Genomic DNA, 18992 nt, shown 5'->3' with positions numbered 1-18992 from the left:
TTTGAGTTGTAACAAAATAAATTTGGAGTTTTAACATTTAACACCAAAAAGTTAAATTGTCTCATATCGAGGTTTCATTTTTGCATCAAATCCTAACTTCAGATAGTTGATTTCAAGATTACACAAATATCATTGAGATTACACAAATGTCACTGAGATTACACACCAACATTACCAATGTAGACCTTGAAAACATGTGCAGTGTTGAAGAATAGTTGGAAAGAGGGGTCGGCATGTAATGAGTTTTTAAGTTTTTTTTTTAAAAAAAATGTGTATAAATCGGCCGGTTTAGTCAAATTCCGATCGGTTCACTAGTTTTGACCGGTTTTCAACTGGTTGTGACCGATTTTGATACTTAGCCGGTTCAACATCTGTACCGTACCGATTAAAAATCCGGTTCACCGGTTTTCTGGTCGAACTGACCAACATGGTACGGTTTTTACATCACTGATACTCTCAATATATCATTCACTATTTATTATTAACAATGCATAAATTCCTAACAAAATCTTATCAATATACATAATTAGGCATGACACCTGGAGTAGAGCTTAATTCTTGTTTACACATGATTAGGGTTATAAATAGTTTATGAATAGATTGTGTTTTATATTATCTATTTTAATGTCTTAAATAAAATTAATAATTATGTAAAAAACATTATATAATAAAGTTATTAAAAACACAAGTATCTACTAATTATGTCGAAGGTTATCCATTATGAGTCTTTTGTAGGGTCCATGTGTCATGGACAAAATTAAAAAATACAAACTAGTTGAAATAGACACAAATTTATCTTAACTTTAATAAAATAAAAGGAATATATTGCATAGAGAAAACGTTGCCCTTGACTAACCAGTGCATTTATAAAATTCAAATGAAGATAGAAGTTCTCATAAATTAGGGTAAATATATAATTAAACATACATAATTTTTATATTCCAATTTTGACATTTGCTATGTTTGTATGTTTATCTGTGTAACATATAAGTTGATAATAATTTTGCAACACAAGTTGCAAGTGAGTTTATAACATACATGTTGCATAAAACATAAAAGAAGAATGAAATTTGATTGGATTTGATACATTTCTTTAACTCCTAGAAATTTTGAGAATTTTGTAGACACAAATTGAGAATTTATAGAATCTTTTTATATACACTTGATATCAGAAAAATAAGAATGCAAACTGACAAATATAAAATGTTGATCGACACGCTAATAATAATAAAAGAAAAAATTAACATTCCAAATTAAGTCTAACACTTGGGTAAAAACGGCATTTAATCAAGACAAAATTTCAATTTTTTTATAGAATAATATTTAGGACAATTATTAATATCCCCTTAATGGGAAAAGGTTTCTTACAGAGTGTTCTAAAATATTGTACAGTAATACATAACAGGAAATCAAGATGGAAAAACATAGTTTAACGGTACTAACAAGAAAATTGCCCTTCATTTGAAAAACAGTCCTTCCATGTTCTTTAGGACTTGAGTTCTTAAATTTGCCTATTTGTATCAAAAGAACAAGAGGATGAGGGCATTTTCTAAAAAAACTTCTGTAAAGATATATCCAATAAGTCATATTTGAATACAATTGTATTTATGTTTTCTGTTACTATTATGTACGATTTATTTTTAATTAAAATCAATTTATAATACGTTGCCAAAATTTTGTTGATTATATACATTTCCACACAAGTTTTTTCTCTTAGGTAAAGAACTAATCTCTTTCGCAATATATAATTGTTCCTCCTAACAAAAGTCGCTCCCAGAAGTCGAACCCTTAACCTTTTGGTTATCATGAGGATCTAGTAGAGTCTTACACCACTAGAACAATACCTTGTTGGTCATCTCCACTAGTCTGTGCCAACTGAACCAACAAAAACCTCTGATTCATTCTATTTCTCACTACCAACTCAGCAAATTTGGTTGCTTTCTACTCAACCTGGCTTACTAAGTTCTACAATCCTGAGTGAATGTATTCAATCAAACATAGTCATAATGATGAAAAAGCATCAGATTTTGTCATTACAATTCATACAAACCATAATTCATCACTGTTACTTGGAATTGAAGCAACTAACATTAATCAAATTAAATGGACACAAAGAACCAAGTTTGCAGCATATCCAATTATAAATCTTGCTACACTCCTTGCACACATGCACTTTTTCATAGCTACATATAGTGTCCAATTAATTATGAAACTGAAACAATGAGGAATAGCTCTATGTTTAGAGGACCATAACAAGTTTGAATTTGTTCCCTATTCTTCAGTGGTAAAACAGATACAGGGTTTGCTTCCCATCTTTGGATCCACCACCATTAGCAATGCACAACAATCCTTCCTCCAAAGGTTGCTTCGCCGGAGATACTATGAGAAGAAGCAGCTTGGTTCACCGAGAAACGAACGACAACACAAGTGATATTGTCAGCACTGCCTCTTTTAGATGCTTCTAACATTAGTATCTTTGCTGCCTCCTCTGCATCCTCAATTGGTTTAACCATAGCAACAGCTTCCTGAAAAAAGCTTAAATGTTTTAAGTGAGTTGAAAAAAATATGATTTTGTGGCATTTGACTTTGTTTACTTTACAACCAATGTATTTTTACAGATATGATGATCATGTATATCATTTCATCTTTAGAGTGACAAAATGAGCCATAATCATTTTACAAAAATAATGGACTTGAAGAATGATAAGAAGGAAAATTATTCTCTCACATAACTTTTTACTCACCGTTTTTACACCAACTTGATATTCATTGATCGAAAGACCTATGCTTTGGAACAACAATGATAAATGATCAATGGCAGTATAGATAAAGAGTGATGTGAGAATACCATCATCATCATTATTATTATTATGATAAGAATGGCAGAGAGTAAAGCGAGAGCCACGAGCTGACACTTGGTGGTTTTTCATCTTTTAGTGTAGGCAATCTTAGACTCACATTTTACAAAACAAGGCATTGACTACTGCTATGAGTTTTTGCATCAAAGCTTAGTTCATCTAAATTTTAGTGGTTATGATGGATTGGAGATGCACTATAATTACCAATGAGAAGAAGCGGAAGAAATGAAAATCATTGCAAACCTCATTTGAGACAACATCCCATAGCCCATCACTGGCCAATATAAGAAACTCAAGAGTGCTGTCAATCTTTTCCTCCTGCAAGACCACAGACATGTTTGGGACTTAGCTATACAAAAAAAGGCGAGACAAATAAGATTTATTGTCGTGTCAACCAGAGTAAAGAAAATCTGTCAGAGCGGGAGTAGAAGGTTGGTTTGCAGAGTAATTATAACAATATAAGATTTACTACCTTCTACTGTTTCACCAACATAATTTGTGGGAACCTCAAAAAACAAAAAAAGATCTAATAATTACGATGTTATGCATAAAAATGTATTCATGCAAATCTGTTACTTTTCTTGTTACAGAACAAATTAATGAGTTCCAATATCAGTGAGCAAAAATTTGGTAGAAATTTCTTTCTAATCTATGTTATTCATTTTCGACGTAGCATCTTTCTCTGGGACACTTTTAATCTTCATTTAGATGAAAACCAGATTACTGTATATCACCTTATATGCACATAATGTGAACCATACACATAATCATTAATTCTGTATAAGCAATGGTTGAAATGAATCTTCTACAGCTATATGAAATATCCCTGAATGAGGATGGCAAACACACCTGGATTTCTGGATCAGCAACAACATACTGCTTCAGTTGTCTATCACCAAATGCACGAGAAACAGCAAGAACACCACCAACTCTCCAAGTTCCTGAATATGTCATGTTAAGTTATCAATAGTGAGAAATAAGATAAATCTTTAAAATGAAATATATTAAAAAAAAACTAATATATGTTGACCTTACCGGCCCAAATGACAAAGCCCCCTGCATCTTCAATCCTTTGCCTCTCATCACTTTGGTCTGGCTTGTGATCTCGAGATACGGCAATTGCTACAGGAGTCCACAATTGGAAGGAAAATATTAAGTAATCATTCAAAATAGGGAGGTTGAAGGATTCTTTACGAATGACAACAGGTGCACTAACATAAGCACGCTTAAAAATAAACTAATTTCCTTTATATAATTTATCAATAATATCAAGATAGCCTTTCAGCATAGGCTGATAAGGATAGACAGGAAATCTAAATAATGGCATTTGATAATTTTTTTTTGAAAAAAATTATGAGCTCTTTAAGAATCAGAAAATTATAATTCATTTGGCACAATTTAACAATATAAGTAATTAACTGCACACATCTAAGAATATATAATATACGATGTATCTGTATAAAGCTAATAGGCTTACCGTTACCACCCCTGCATATAACAGCTCTGGAGTCCCCAACATTTGCAACAAGCAAACGATCACCAACTAGAATGGCAGTGGAAGCAGTTGACCCAGCATCTCTGTTATGACTATGTTCTGATTTCAGAAACTCAGAGTCGGTATGATTATATGCATCGGCTGTGTAAAATAAAGTTACTCTGAGGATTTAACAAATTAGAAAACATCGGGTAAAAATATCACACATCTAAAGTGGGAGATAACATACATATTGCTGATTTGGTGTCAGAAATGAATTTTGGGTGACTCATCAAATTGCTAAACAGGTTTTGTTTGACATACTCAGCAGCACGAACACCGCCGTGACCTGAAAGAGTTATAAACAAGAAACTTGCAACTGTTTTCTATTTTTCTGAGAGGATAAAAATTATCAAGCATAGGTTATATACTTATATTTTGGTATAGCCAATAGGAAATAATTCCTTCATGCTTAACTTCTACGGAAGAAATAGATTCTGATGCCAAATAAAGAAACACTTTGTACTTCATAATTGCTCACGTGGAAGAAGAAATGAAGGTTCTAAAGTCACAAAACAGAATACTACAACAACAGCCAAGCCTTAATCACACTTTACAAAACAGGATAGTAAAGAGAAGTTTGGATTCAAGAAGAGGGGGATTAAGCATCTGGAAATTATGCCCATAGAAAGATTGATTAGATGTGCAGAAAACAATACTATGCCCAAACAGAATAACCAAGCCATCCAGAATTAGACTGACTTGAGGTCAAAGGTGTGAGGAGACCACAACTATGAAGAAATCCAAAATTTCCTCTTTAGGTGTGTATGTATATTTGAGAAAATATAAGCAGAAGAAAAGACTGACCATGGAGGACAAAAATACAAAAGTTGGTTATGTATTCTATGAGTGCATAAAGTGCAGAAGAATCTACATATGGAAGCAACAAGTTACATCAAACAATTAACTTCCCATTATTTTAAGAAAGGGAAAATCATAAAAGAATTTTTTTTATATTTTGGCATATTTTCCATTCAATGTAAGCCTACGGCTGACCCCTCTGGGACTAATGCTTGGTTGTTGTTGTCTTTTCCATTGAATGGACATACCGGATACAGAGATAAGAGAAAGAACTAAATATACCATCAAAAACTCCAAAAAGGCCAATGATTTCACCATCAACACCATCAATTCTTGTCTCATAAAAGTCTTCCATTGAAGATCGCCTGCCAGGAGAGCTAGCATACCCATAGCTGAATTTGCCATTGTGACTGTAGACACGAATCATAAAAAACGTGTCACAATCCTCTTATAAAGTCTCGTTCTTAATATTTATATTTAAATGGAAATGCCAAACAATTTTTTAAGCATACAATTTCAACACAACAATAAATAGATAGTACTGTCTTCTTTTTTGCTAATCAATGAATCAATTAAATCAGTAATGCAGAAAACTCACATCATATACATAATAAAAAACAAAATTTCATCAAACAAGGACACGCATCCTCAACTGAGAAACAGATTGCAATTTGCAAACATATTCGATTTGAAGAACGGCAATCAATAAAGACCAACAATCAAGGATAGTACAATGGTGAAGAAGGAGAGTGATAGGAAGAACAAAGAGGAGAAAGTCAAATGTTGGGGGAAAACAGTGCTAGATTGACAAAGGTTTTGTCAAAGTTTTTTGTTAAACAATGCATACCCCATAATTCAAAGATACATGCTAAATGAAATACATATAGAATTCATATGAATGCAAGAATAACATATAATAGAGTTATGAACATGCAAATCAATACACCGTGGGTATGTTTGACAGAAAGTCAACGAGACAACGAAAAAGGGTCGGGTCAGTGCATGACACTCTCATCTAAAGGGGTCTGAGAAGGGTAGATACACACACTCTTATCCCAGCAAGCAGTGGGGTCATTTACTGAATTTGAACGTCTGACCTCCAAATCAAAAGGAGACAACAACTTTATCCTTGCGCCGAAGCTCACAACCGGACTCACCCCCTTTTCAATGGGACAACCAAGTATGAAAAAGGAAAAAGGAAACATTTTCATTTCAGCCAATAACAGAACTATAGAAATTTGGATATGTGAAAGGAAGTGTGAACCTGAGTCCCCCACCGGTGACAGGTGCATCAGCAACAGCATGAACTTGGGTTGAAGAGGACAACACTGAATTGAGATAACCCATCTTACCACTTCAATATTAAGGGTACCCAGATACTATTTATTGAAGAAAATCAAGAAACAAAAGTTCTATTGTGTAATCAACGATTCCAAGTGATCATAACATTAATGGGGGGTCATTTTGAAATCCCTAATCGCTTTCATATCTAACCTGCATTCACAACACAACACCCCAAGGAAGAAATTGAAATTTATTTAAAAAGAGTTAACAAAAGACAAACTCTACGCATAATCGTGTAATTAATACAGGTAAAAGCATAAAGATGGTGAATTGAAAGGTTGAGCAATAATGAAGATTTGAGAAGAATTATTGAATAGGGGAGAGAAAGAGAGATAGAAGATACGCATTAGAGAGGGAAGAGAGAGAAAATTGCATGAGAGAGGGAGGGCGGGAGAGAGAGAGAGGGGGGAGAGAAAGTTGGTTGTGTGTTTGATTTTAGCTCAACGCAACTTCATCTTGTTTGTCCAATAATTGAGTTTAGATGTTAAAATCATGTCATAATCAAATAATGGAAAATATATTATTAATTTGACTATTTAAAGAAAATGAAATTAATGGAAGAATATATTATTAAATTGACTATTTAGTTATTATATATTTAATAATATATATTACATACCACTATTTTATTGTTATTATGATTCATTTGGAACTCGAAAATTGTTTGGAGTAGGGGTAAAAATAAGTGTGATATAACTTATTCTGATCTTAAATATTGTTTCTCGCTCATCCACTAGTTATCAAGTCATCAAGCCTAATAGAATTAGAGTCATTCATTAAAATTATCGGTTCTCATTGCTCATCCGTTATGTGATCATTCTTCATGATTGTAGAACAATTCATCTTCTTTCTTTTTTATAACAAATATTAGTATGTTTATATTTTATTCATTAATTAATATTGATTAAGCTACATGACTTTCTTAGATAGAATACATGAATGAGTTCTTTTTTTGATACGTTAGAAAGTATAAAACAAGAAAGAAAGACTAGATCAAGAGGGAGAGATCCTAAGCTAGATACTTGTGACAATCAGAAGGAGTCGTGTCTCAGATCCTGAGAGTATCTAAGGAGTGCAGCCAAGTCTTACCATGCAATCAACCACCTGATTAGCCTCACAAGCAACAAAATGAGTCTCTCCTATCTAATCATGGGATAACCAAGAGCAGACATCAGAAGCAACCCTCAAAATATGATGTAGTCGAATATTAACACAGTTAGATATAATTTGGATCTCCTCTATACAATCACTTTTCAAGAATGAGTTCTTTGTTGGTGGGCTTGGCCAACCCAAAGAAAGAGAGGTTGGTACAATGTGAGCAAAACAAAAATTAACTTCATTAATCTAAAATAGGCGACCCATGTCATGTAGATATTATCTATACATTAATGAACAAAATAGGCAAAATGTAGTAAAAGTAAAATTAATGCATCAAACAATTTTCTTTATGATTGTTAAAAATTCTATGAGTAAAATTTGGAAGTCGTGTGTAATTTGATGGAACCTTCAAACTAGGAGTGTGCAAGGAAAATTTGGCTCATTTCTTGTCCACGAATATCAACTGCAGTATTTCTAATCTACCTCCTTTTTTGACAATCTGTGAAGGAGTTTTGATAAATAGAGCCAAGAAGCTTCTTGCAATTTGTGGCTGGAATTCGAAACTAAAGCTGAAATAATGTCTGAAGCAAATCTGTGAACTTCAGGCTTCCCTGCCATTCGTATAAGCATTGCTGCCCACTCTTCTGGTGCCAACTTAACCACTTCACAAAGATATTGAAAGCCCTTCCCAATCCTAGAAAGGAAAGCACGCTCCTGCAATGCAAAAAAATGAAAAAACATCGACATGTTGGTCAAGCTATCTCACAAACTACTCAAAACTCATATCGTTATCAGCTCGGTAAGCTAGGATCATGAACCCCTGAATTGAGCTTGAACTGGGAATTTGGGCTCGTAAAATTAACAAAGGCAGCTGCTGCTTGCAGCATCTTTGTTTTTTTACTAAAAGCATCCAATATTTTGTTACCTTTCCCCCTCCAAACACACTCCTCTTCTGGAAATGTACTTCTGGAAGTCAACTAAAAATGGCTTCTAGAAGTATACTTCCGGAAACTAACTTTTAAACGACTTCCTGAAATATACTTCCAGAAGAGGGAAATGTTTGGCAAGAATTACAAAAATTGTGAATGGTGAGAATAGAAAAATGGCACCCTTACTAAGCCGTACTTGAGATTTTCATAATTTTGCTTATTAGCTTGAGAGCTAGCTCAACATATGTTATATGTATATGTATATATACAGGGGAGTACATCCTGTCATTTTTTTAATCATGTAGTCATATTGAGGACAGATAGATATAGATATTTTAGAGGTGAACAAGGGCAAGATTTGTAAAGTTCCTTCCTTGACTTTGTCTCTGATCTCTCCTTCACGGGAAGCACATAGCAAGAAAAAAACACATGATTTTTTTTTTACTTTACATGCTTAAAAACCCATTCTTTTCACCACTCTACATTTCACATTTATAGTCTAAATCTACATATGAAGACCTTTCTATTAAGGGGTATGTTAACCTCAGCCCAATAGTTAATGTAAATGTTCATTGGAAAACTAAGTCCATTAGTTCTCAAAGTAATAAAATCATCATTTTCCAATATAAACTTCACTCTTCTAAACCTCTTATCCTCAGCCCTAAGGGCTGAATTTATCATTTTCCTTCTATTAATTAGAATTTACACTATTTTATGATTATTACCTTGTTGGTCAAGTAGTTCCTATTCCCATTTCCAATGGACAATAGTCTTAAAACTCACAAGTCTTACAAACCACTCTATGTATGCTGACCACCCACAAGTTGCAATGACTAAGTTTGATATTCTCATGCTCTCGCCCTTTTAATGGCCCCTTTTGGTTAGCCATTGACTTAAACTACACCTCTCTAAATATAAGTTAAATGCACCACTACCCACCACAGTTGGGGCCGTTGCACCATCCCACTGTGTTCACCCTCACACTGCTACCTATTTTTTTATTTAAAAAAATCCCTTATTATGATTATCCCCTAGATATAGTACACACCTGCATGTGCACACGTGACCACACACACTTTAGATGTAGAGGATTTTAGCTTAAGACAATACCTCAAATAGCAATATCCGCTGGCCTTCAGGTTTATCATTTAACACACAATTAATCACTTCATCTTGCAGAAATGCATCAGCTGCTTCTAATATATCCCGAAGAAGGAAAAGACGCACTCTCAGACCCTTGTCTGATAATATGAATAACAAAAGATCTTCAGTGGAATCAACAACAGCAGGCATGTCAAATAATTTCCAAACGGATGGACTTGAAAGTTTTTCAGAACTAGGGTCTCCAATTAACTCAGAAGCCTGTTCAGATATTGCTGCCATCTGAAACAAGAATGAAATCCATATTAAATATAGTCCAAAGCTATATAGTAACTTCATGCACAAGAATACATGAGAAATCAAAATTCAGTGCAGAAATAAATGGGATCTGCATTGTAATGCTAATGCTCCAAAAAAATACTGCAGAGGGGTAGGATCTTAGGAATTTCAACCCTAAAAACTTGTGCTTATTTCTAAATAGGGAAAAATAGCAAAATACTGCTTGTAAAATTATAACATGATTCGCTCAAGGCAACAATTGTGAAATTACTAATATGAGTGATATAGGGTTTCAAACTTTCCAGAGCAAGTGCACAAATAGATTAGTTCATAGATTTATGTTATGTGAAGCACAAATGTCAAAGGGAAGCTCCTTTTATTTGTAGAAGTTATGATCCTTGTGATACAGAGAGGATAAAATAGTAAAACTTCAACCTTGTCAGTTTCATCTTACAACTTGTGAGTTACTTTCAAGCAATATTATAATTAGCATATCCACATAACAATTACAATGTTTAGCAGAGTAGAAAGGTGGTGAGAAACCATACTAAGCGCTCTAGCCGGTTCCACCTTATGGACCCATTGTTACGAATGAGAAGTTCCCTCAAAATTCTTCTCATATCAGGACTCGGGTCTGCAATAAGTCTCCCAATGACAAAAGGATATGCACTCTCAATGACCTTAAAACCAGGATCCAGGACTTTAGCTGTGCCCTCTAGTGATCCCAATGATCTTATAACAAGAGCATAGTCTGGCGGGAGAGAGAAGTTAAATTCATACATGACATCATATAGTTGGTTCATAATTCCCTGAAATACAAAGCAAGATTGAACTTTAAAATATAAAGTACAGTGATACCTTGTATCAGTGCTTCAGTAGATATAAACAGGAAAGGGCTTGTTGTTTAAAGACATGACTAAAAATGGATATGTGAAATATTACATTAGGAACTAAATTGGAAGCTTCGAAGCCCAGCACCAATAAGTAAAGCAAATAATTTGTTTACAACAATGTATGACATACATGTCACCAGGTAGCCGGTGAGTTGTCAAACTATCAGAAGGCTAAATACCAAATGGATTAATGCTAGTTGCAAAGTGTGTCCAAATATGTACATATATATGTATATATATATATAGATAGAGAGGGAGAGAAATGCACACTTATACATGATAAATATGTTTAGTCCCTACAAAGTTTGGTGATAATGTTTTTAAAAGAGTAACCGAGTGCATGAGGCTCCCGTCTAGTGGGGTCTAGGGAGGTAGATGTATATAGTCTTACCCTCGCAAGCGAAGAGGCTTTTTCCAGGTTTTGAAACCATAGCCTCCAGGTCACAAGGTAAGCAACCTTACCTTGGAGGGAGAGATAGGAGATAAACGAGTACAAGAGTAAAAGTCCTAATAAGGTGTAACAGGAAAAGCAAGAATTAACTCTCAGATTGTGGACCAAAATATCTTAAAGACCAGTTAGTGCTATTTTACCTAAAAAAAGATCCCATACGGAGGTTGAAATAAAACAAACCTGGAAATCTTGAGATTCACCAGTCCGATCTGTAAATGATGCTTGCAGTGCATTAGACACTGAATGTATGTCAACTCCTTCAGGAATAAATCCTAAAGAAAGAAAGTCATTTGCCAAACTCAGAGAGTCACGATTAACAAAATGCACAATCTGAAAGAAAGAAAAGGTTAGTATTAGACAGACAATTCAGGGAAATTCTGTATCTCCGCAAGGTGTAAAATAATGAGGAGAAGGTATAGTACATATGTATGGGAGCACATCTGTTGTCTCACTTTTTGTACCACTTCATGTATCATCACCTCTGATTGGTTGAAAAAAAAATATTTAAGTTAAAATTGCAATTATTAAATATTTTTCTGACCAATCATATCTCTTGGCACATGGAGTGGCACATGGAGTGGCACAAAGGAGTGAAACAGCAGATGTGGACCCCATATGTATATGCTATACACAGACACACACAGAATGTAAGTACAAGGAACATTTCATTCAAGAGAAACAGATATTAAGATGCCTGAATCTGTTGAATGAATTGGCTACTCATATTTCCTAAAACCAACCATGTTGTTATCATAAAAGTAACATCGAGTTAATATGATAATACATCTCCCTGGTTATGTCATAACTACTGAAAACATTAAATGCAGGAACTAAGACTCAGAAGTTGGGGTCAGATATCTTCTGTGAAAGATCATGAATAATGATTTACACTAGATAATAATAACTCAGCAGTCAAAATATAACACAAGCTTCGACTCTTTTCCAGCGTCACTACAAATAGGAAGACCATTGAGACTAAGTTCACATAAAGCACCCACCATAAATGTAAAATTCTAGAATATAAGTATAACACATCTTATGAAAAGAAAGATGTGATAATTGTGTCAACTAGACATGTCAATCATCCTTAATAAATCGTTAATAAAGTTTGATGATTTCAAACATACTTTTGGCATTAAGAAATTTCCATATACTGTAGTGAAAATTATGTTGGACTAGTCAATAAGTTAGATCTACAAAACGAGTATCACCATTTATTTCTCACCATTTGAATAAGTCCAATCCGGTAATGCCTAGGAATATCTCCCATCATTCCAAAGTCAAAATATGCTAGTGATCCATCACCTAACGCAACCAGGTTTCCTGGATGAGGATCGGCATGGAAATACCCAACCTCTAGCAGTTGCCTCAAAGAGCAGTATAATCCCTACAAAGCCATAAGAATGAGTGAAGGGGCATCAATTGTAAGTGCTTAGCATCTCAAGTAATCATGCATCTGATATGTAGCCAAAAAGATATGTGCACAGTGCACTTAATACTACGCCAAAATACATATAAGCATACTAGTTTAAAGAAATGCAGATAAAAGCAATAACATAAAAGAGATAGGGAGTCATAAGGTGGTCCGATGGTTAAGGTGAAGGGTTTAAGGAATGGAGTGAAAGAGGTTGTGCGTTCGAGTCTCACCCATAGCAAAATTTTGATGGTTAGGGAGAAGGGGTGGAGTGAAGGAGGTTGACAGTTCGAGTCTCGCCCACAACAAATACCAACATACTAACATTTACCGATAAAAAAAATAGAGTAAAAGAGATATATCACATACATAAACAGTGGAAGTATGTGAACAAGAACATTTCTGTGCTTCATACCTGGTCAATGAGTTCTCTTCTGTTCAAAGAAGCATTATTTAACCTTGTTTCATCCGTAAGCTTAATTCCATCTATCCATTCCATAGTCAATACAGTGGGACATGTATAGTCCCAATATATCTTTGGAGCTTTGACAGCCTTCACTCTTTTGTGCCTAATATTGCCTCCACCTGCATTTTTGTGGTTCTGTTCATTACCACTTCTTGAAAAGAGTCACCACTCAAAATTGCATGGTAAAGACTTAGCATCATTTAATCAAATCAAGTGACAAAAATGTTCAGTCCATAACTTAAGCATGCATACTGCCTTCTTCCATTCTCATATATGAGGAAAAACTACCAGCCCTGAATATAAGCAAGGATTTTCCTATGCATATAACTCGGAAACTAAGATTAATAATTTTTGGGCAACTATCTCAAGTAACAAGATTTGGTTGAGCATTATCTAAACTTTGTATTCGGGATTGAAACAGCTGGTTGAGTTCCGCACATGCCAAATATATCATCCAAGAAAATAACATGTAGCACTTTTCGCACCTACTTTGAACTTACTTGCAGACGTACAGTAGAGAGAAGCAAAGCGCTCAGCATTTTTCCCCTCTAGGACATAATCAATTTCATCAAACATGTGTCTGACCTGTTACATTAAGCCACAATAACTAATACATAAAGCAATGGCAATGTAAACTGAGACATAACAGTCTCCACAAAAGCCAGCTAGTATAGTTATAAAACACATGTGCACACAGAAGAAATTTGTTATATTCTAAAGCGGCATTCAGTTTTTAGTTTGCAAATATTAGGTGAAAAATAGGTCATCTATGAAGCAACCAAATGATCTTTGTGTTCTATTTATAGTAAAGGAACTGACCATCTCATTCACTGCTACCAAAAGATCTTTGCGAGCCTTGGCGAATCGTTTTAACTGCCCCCCCATCATATGGAATAACAAGGCATCCAGGGTTAATGAAAGTGACATGCCGGGCCTCTGTACTTTTACAGCTACCAGTTCTCCAGAAAGCAGGTGAGCTGCAACACTTGAAGCAAGAAAAGTAAACACTTCAATCTTCCTCAACTATGCTAATATTACTCTAAAATGCCAAAATTATGAACTGAGACAAGGAAATATTCAAACAGGACAAAATTTCAGTTTCTTTGCTGCCAACTTACCTTTATAAACTTGACCTAACGATGCTGCTGCAATAGGTGCAGGACTGATGTCACTAAAAATTTCAGCAATAGGAACGCCAAATTGAGCTTCAATAGATCTGATTGCAATGTCAGTTGGAAATGGGGGTATTTGATCCTGACATGGATTAAAAAATTATAAGCCTTTATCAAATTATCAATACACGTTGACAGATGATAGGAGCACGAAAATAGTCAGTAGTTGCATTTGCAGGATTCAATTACATGCTCTGAAGCAGAAGGGAAGAAGCCACCGTACCTGTAACTTAGAAAGTTCTTGGCAGTATACTGTGGGTAATATGTCAGGCCTAGTGCTCAGTGCCTGCCCAAGCTGTAATCATGAGTAAACCAAGTCAAATAATAGAACAATGCAGAGAAATTCATTATAATGTAACTATTTTTTTTTATTTTCTATATAATTCATTCATTATAACAACGACCAAGCCTTAATCCCATTAGGTGGGGTCGACTGATAATTCATTCATTATAATGTAGTTTAAATTCTTGCTCCATTCAGAATGAATAATGTCATCATGCCGATGCAGGGAAAATGAGCACAAGGAGAAAAACACTTTTTATCTATATTCAAGTACTTCGTAGTAACAATATATGAAACCATAAGAAAAGTCTAATATAACAAGAGAGTAATTGTAGTAAGACGGTAAGAATTGGAAGCATGATTATTGCACTTCCATGAGTAGAGTTAGAAGTGGACAAAGACAAATGATATATCTCAATTTGAGACAAATAGTGGGAAAAATAAATACCAGGAGCTAGAAAGTATATCAAAAGCCTTTGAAACGGTCACCAAGTTATTTAACATCAAGAACAACCAGTGTTATTTAGAGTAGAATAAATGAATAGCTTGGTATGGGAGAGAAAATAATGCTCGAGTGAAGTGTAAAAAGAGTAAAACAAATAATGAAGACGACATAAATGTTGAAAGCAGAAACCAATAGGCAATAACCTGTGAAAGAAACTTGCCTTAGTGTAGAAAGGGCCCAAGCGTATTAGAGTTTCACGAAACTGCAAAAATTGTAATTAGATCACCATTCATTGTCAGTTTTCCCCCTAACAAGTATAAAACAATGAATCCACACTATTCTATTGCTGGACGAGTTGCCAATGAAACACACATAAGTGGTTTGACAATTCTAATAACATGGTCGACACTTGAAAGCACATTACAACAAAAAAGGAAGAAATGGGTGTCTTCTACGATGCCAATCAGTGATAAAGCAGACACACTGACTACAATTTTCATTTAAAAGGTTCTAACAACCAAAAAGAATATAGTCCTGGGTTTCAAAAAAATCCACCAGGTATCAAAGGAATAAAAGGTCAGACAGTTGATTAAAATATCTGTAAGATCAAACTGAGAAACTATTAATAACAAAGCAAAAAGACATGCCATAAAACAAGCATGCACACACGTTGATTTGTGATAATGAAGAAGAAACTAACAGCATAACATTGATTTGGTAAACTTCTTTATACCAAAGCAAAAGCAATCTGTGTTCCCTACGTACATCGGCAAAAGTGCACACAAAGCATCAACAAAATATAATTTGTTACCTTGGTTGCACGTTCTTTTGTGTCTTGAACACACATCTGCCATATTGATAACCTTAACACATGAAATGAAATGATTGCTGCCCTGTACAAAGCCAAAAACGGGCCAAACCGGTAGATAGCATTAAAACTCCTGGAGCTATTAGCTCCAAGAGCACGCCCGAATTGATTTTCCAGTGATTCCCTCCTCCTCTTTGCATACTCAGCAGATGGTGTTTCACCATGCACGCTAGTGAAACCAGTTGAATATCTGCACCACCATCCCCATGTAACAGAAAATTCAAAATCATAGATCATTATATGGCCAAAATTGGATCAGATGCAAGGAGGCAAATCAACTCACAAACTCCGGAGCAACAAGCAAGACGGGGACAAGCAATTCAACCCCTTTACCACCTCAATATGTTTCAGATATCCAAGTGGCACACATCTGCGTAAGATAATTCCAGCGGCACTCTCGTTCTGTAAATCTGAAAGAAAAAGCACTCTCACTCTCTTAATGAGACCACAACAACAGTGATGAAAACAAGATCTATATTGCAACAAAAGCAACACAATAAATAACGCATTTGGATCATCTCCATCCATCTTCTCCCCATCCTCTCTATCCATCAGCATCCAAAGGCTCCCATTATGTCAAGTATGATTCCTAATTGCATTGTTAGCGTAATTGATGATATATATGGTTAAGATTTTTGATGGAGAGAGTTGGAGAGGATCCAAATCCATAAATAACTTGTTCTCAAGACTATGACTGCCTTTAGGCAAATTAGGCAACCGCCTAAAGCCCCCAAATTATCTTCTGGTGCCCTTAACAAGTAAAGTTTTACTTATTATTACTAACAAAGATAAGTTTTATTTTGATAGTCAAAACAAATTCATTGTCAATGTAATAATTGTCGTTTTTTTATCAGCAAATGTTAGTATTTGTTGTGGGCGAGACTCGAACCCTTAATCTCTTTCACTTCACCCCTTCTCCCTAACCATCAAACCACCCTATAACTCATTTCTTTATTTATTTTTTTAAATTACTTGGGGTGAGACTCAAACCAACATACTCATTCACTCCATTCCTTAAACCCTTCACCATTGCCGTTAATTATCATTCTAAGTTGTTGCTGTAATTTTGGTAATCAATTGTAATCCTTAATAACTGAATTATTTCTCACTTACAAGCATTGTTAACTGAAATCTTTGGCTTAAACCCTGGAATTTATAAACACTCCCCTGCTTATTCTTTCATATAAGTGCTAACAATAATAACAGGAGTACAGGACAAAAATACAGTGATAACAACGGCAATACCATATTCAATTCCAATAATTTCAGCAAGTAAAACTAAACCATGAGGGTTAGCGTGTGTTTAAATTGAATTGGCGGAAATGAACAAGATATTGCGATATGGGAGAGAATTGAAGCAGAAAATGAAAATAATGATAAAATGAGAATGAAGAAAGAAATAGTACTTGTAATGGTACGACGGTGACGGTAGAGAGCGGTGAAGGCATCCCACCTCATTGATGTGTAGAAGTAGCAAATTGAGTATCAGTATAGATGAATTGATGAAGAGAACGCATGGGAATACAAGGTGTTTGAGAAAATGCGTAGCCCAATCGAACATGCCATGAAGGTTGAGCTTGATTTGATTCGGTCGAGTATGTGTGATGAGTTGCAACGTGTAGTGTGTTGCAGCCACTTGGCAATTTTTGAACAACCCTCAGATCAGGACTTCAAGAAGCATCACATTTACCGAAAAACTCTTTTATTGATAGCTCAAATTAATCCTATTACAACAACTAATAACAAAATTATTTTTATTTTTATGATTTTTTCTTAACTAGTTGATATTTTCTGATGATAAATACATAATGAGACATTAAATCTTGGGATGAATGATCTCCAATCTATTTAATTTGGAATGGAGGTTGGGAATTTCTTTCACTCAAATTTTTTTTCTACCCTCATCAATCGATTATATTTCATCTCTATTATTAGGCGATTGTAACAAATGTCTAAGAGCCTTATTAAGAAAACAAAATAAATAATTTTGACTTCAACATAAAAAAGTATTCTGCATTGAAATTTTTTGCACAAAAATTTTGTAATTAATTTTTAATATTGATTTAATTAAAACACCTATTAAGTCACCTCATTAATTTATGTGGACACCCTTACCATATTTGTACAAGGGGTGAGGATAACCGGTCCTGATTCGCTCATCATTACGGGCTAATAATGATCGGACCCAAATGCAGTTGAGACTAGAGTTGGGTTTGAGTTCAAAAATTAGACGTGATCAATATTTATGGTCGTGTAGTGGACAAACATGACCTGGCTCATCTCATATGCACTCACTCGACATATTTATGTGTTTTTATTCAATTGTTTACAGAGTGATAATATCTCTTTAGTCGAAAATATTATTGATTCTCTAATTTTTTTCATCATACATACATCATTAACAATATATCTACATATATCATTTTATATGTAAAATTATATATTCGTAATAATAAATATTGAGAAGACTTTATCTAAAATGAATGTATGTTATATTAATCAAGTATAGGTCGATTTCAGGTTCAAAGATTAATCCAATCGATAATTAGGAATGGATTAGCATCATGTCTATTGTGGTATCTTAATTTAAAAAATGGCTCGACCCATATTTAGAGTCAACTCATACACACCCCCTCATCATCTTACTTGAAAAGAATCAAATATCCCAACTTAAGTCAATCAATCTTGATTAAAATGAATGTCATATTAAAGGCATGCAAATTTAATTTCTAAAATTCTTGACCTCAATATTCACTTGTATTTTGTTAAACTCTCAATATCATTCTTTATTAAATTTTTAATATTTTCAAATATTAGACTAATAATTATGCGTTATATTAAGGTTCCATAACTATAAATAATAATATTCTAATACAATTATTGTCCATTTTATAGATCTCGAAAGATTTCAACTTTTGTTAAATATAATGAAATTGAATAAAAATTTAATATTTATGTATTGTTATTTTTTATTTATTAAGTATATTATCAATCATTCATATGTTATATTTATATTTAAGAATTACTAATAATTAACACATAAATAATAAATGATA

The 18992-nt window shown here is 34.2% G+C and overlaps 2 protein-coding genes across 5 annotated transcripts; both read right to left on the bottom strand.

Moving 5' to 3' along the window:
• Window positions 2010–6859, bottom strand: LOC109326876 (probable protein phosphatase 2C 59). Its single transcript, XM_019559756.1, has 8 exons — window positions 6458–6859; window positions 5476–5603; window positions 4583–4681; window positions 4336–4494; window positions 3894–3980; window positions 3708–3799; window positions 3102–3176; window positions 2010–2525 (listed from the first exon to the last, which is right to left on the bottom strand). The coding sequence occupies exons 1-8, from the start codon at window positions 6538–6540 to the stop codon at window positions 2331–2333; spliced, it is 918 nt and encodes a 305-aa protein (XP_019415301.1). The 5' UTR covers window positions 6541–6859; the 3' UTR covers window positions 2010–2330.
• Window positions 7851–17603, bottom strand: LOC109327032 (uncharacterized protein slr1919). Of its 4 annotated transcripts, none has more exons than XM_019560006.1 (14): window positions 17343–17508; window positions 16220–16346; window positions 15880–16126; window positions 15289–15330; window positions 14564–14635; window positions 14287–14422; window positions 13988–14145; window positions 13669–13753; window positions 13118–13287; window positions 12514–12675; window positions 11469–11618; window positions 10493–10753; window positions 9675–9947; window positions 7851–8349 (listed from the first exon to the last, which is right to left on the bottom strand). In XM_019560006.1, the coding sequence occupies exons 1-14, from the start codon at window positions 17392–17394 to the stop codon at window positions 8110–8112; spliced, it is 2175 nt and encodes a 724-aa protein (XP_019415551.1). In that variant the 5' UTR covers window positions 17395–17508; the 3' UTR covers window positions 7851–8109. The 4 variants fall into 4 exon arrangements, with proteins under 4 accessions (XP_019415551.1, XP_019415553.1, XP_019415552.1 ...); XM_019560008.1 differs by having other exon boundaries at window positions 13681–13753; XM_019560007.1 differs by having other exon boundaries at window positions 16226–16346.

Source organism: Lupinus angustifolius, chromosome LG14, assembly GCF_001865875.1.
Source record: "Lupinus angustifolius cultivar Tanjil chromosome LG14, LupAngTanjil_v1.0, whole genome shotgun sequence".
NCBI lineage: Eukaryota > Viridiplantae > Streptophyta > Magnoliopsida > Fabales > Fabaceae > Lupinus > Lupinus angustifolius.
The sequence above is the reverse complement of the archived record's forward strand: the minus strand, read 5'-3'. Positions and strand labels throughout refer to the sequence as shown.

Coding starts and splice junctions, on each gene's coding strand:
- LOC109326876 (XM_019559756.1), bottom strand. CDS start 6,540: ATGGGTTATCTCAATTCAGTGTTGTCCTCTTCAACCCAAGTTCATGCT. Junction 4,495..4,582: donor TGACACCAAATCAGCAATAT/GTATGTTATCTC, acceptor TATTTTACACAG/CCGATGCATATAATCATACC. Junction 3,981..4,335: donor TATATGCAGGGGTGGTAACG/GTAAGCCTATTA, acceptor GGACTCCTGTAG/CAATTGCCGTATCTCGAGAT.
- LOC109327032 (XM_019560006.1), bottom strand. CDS start 17,394: ATGAGGTGGGATGCCTTCACCGCTCTCTACCGTCACCGTCGTACCATT. Junction 16,127..16,219: donor TGCTTGTTGCTCCGGAGTTT/GTGAGTTGATTT, acceptor ATGGTGGTGCAG/ATATTCAACTGGTTTCACTA. Junction 14,146..14,286: donor GTTAGGTCAAGTTTATAAAG/GTAAGTTGGCAG, acceptor CAAGTGTTGCAG/CTCACCTGCTTTCTGGAGAA.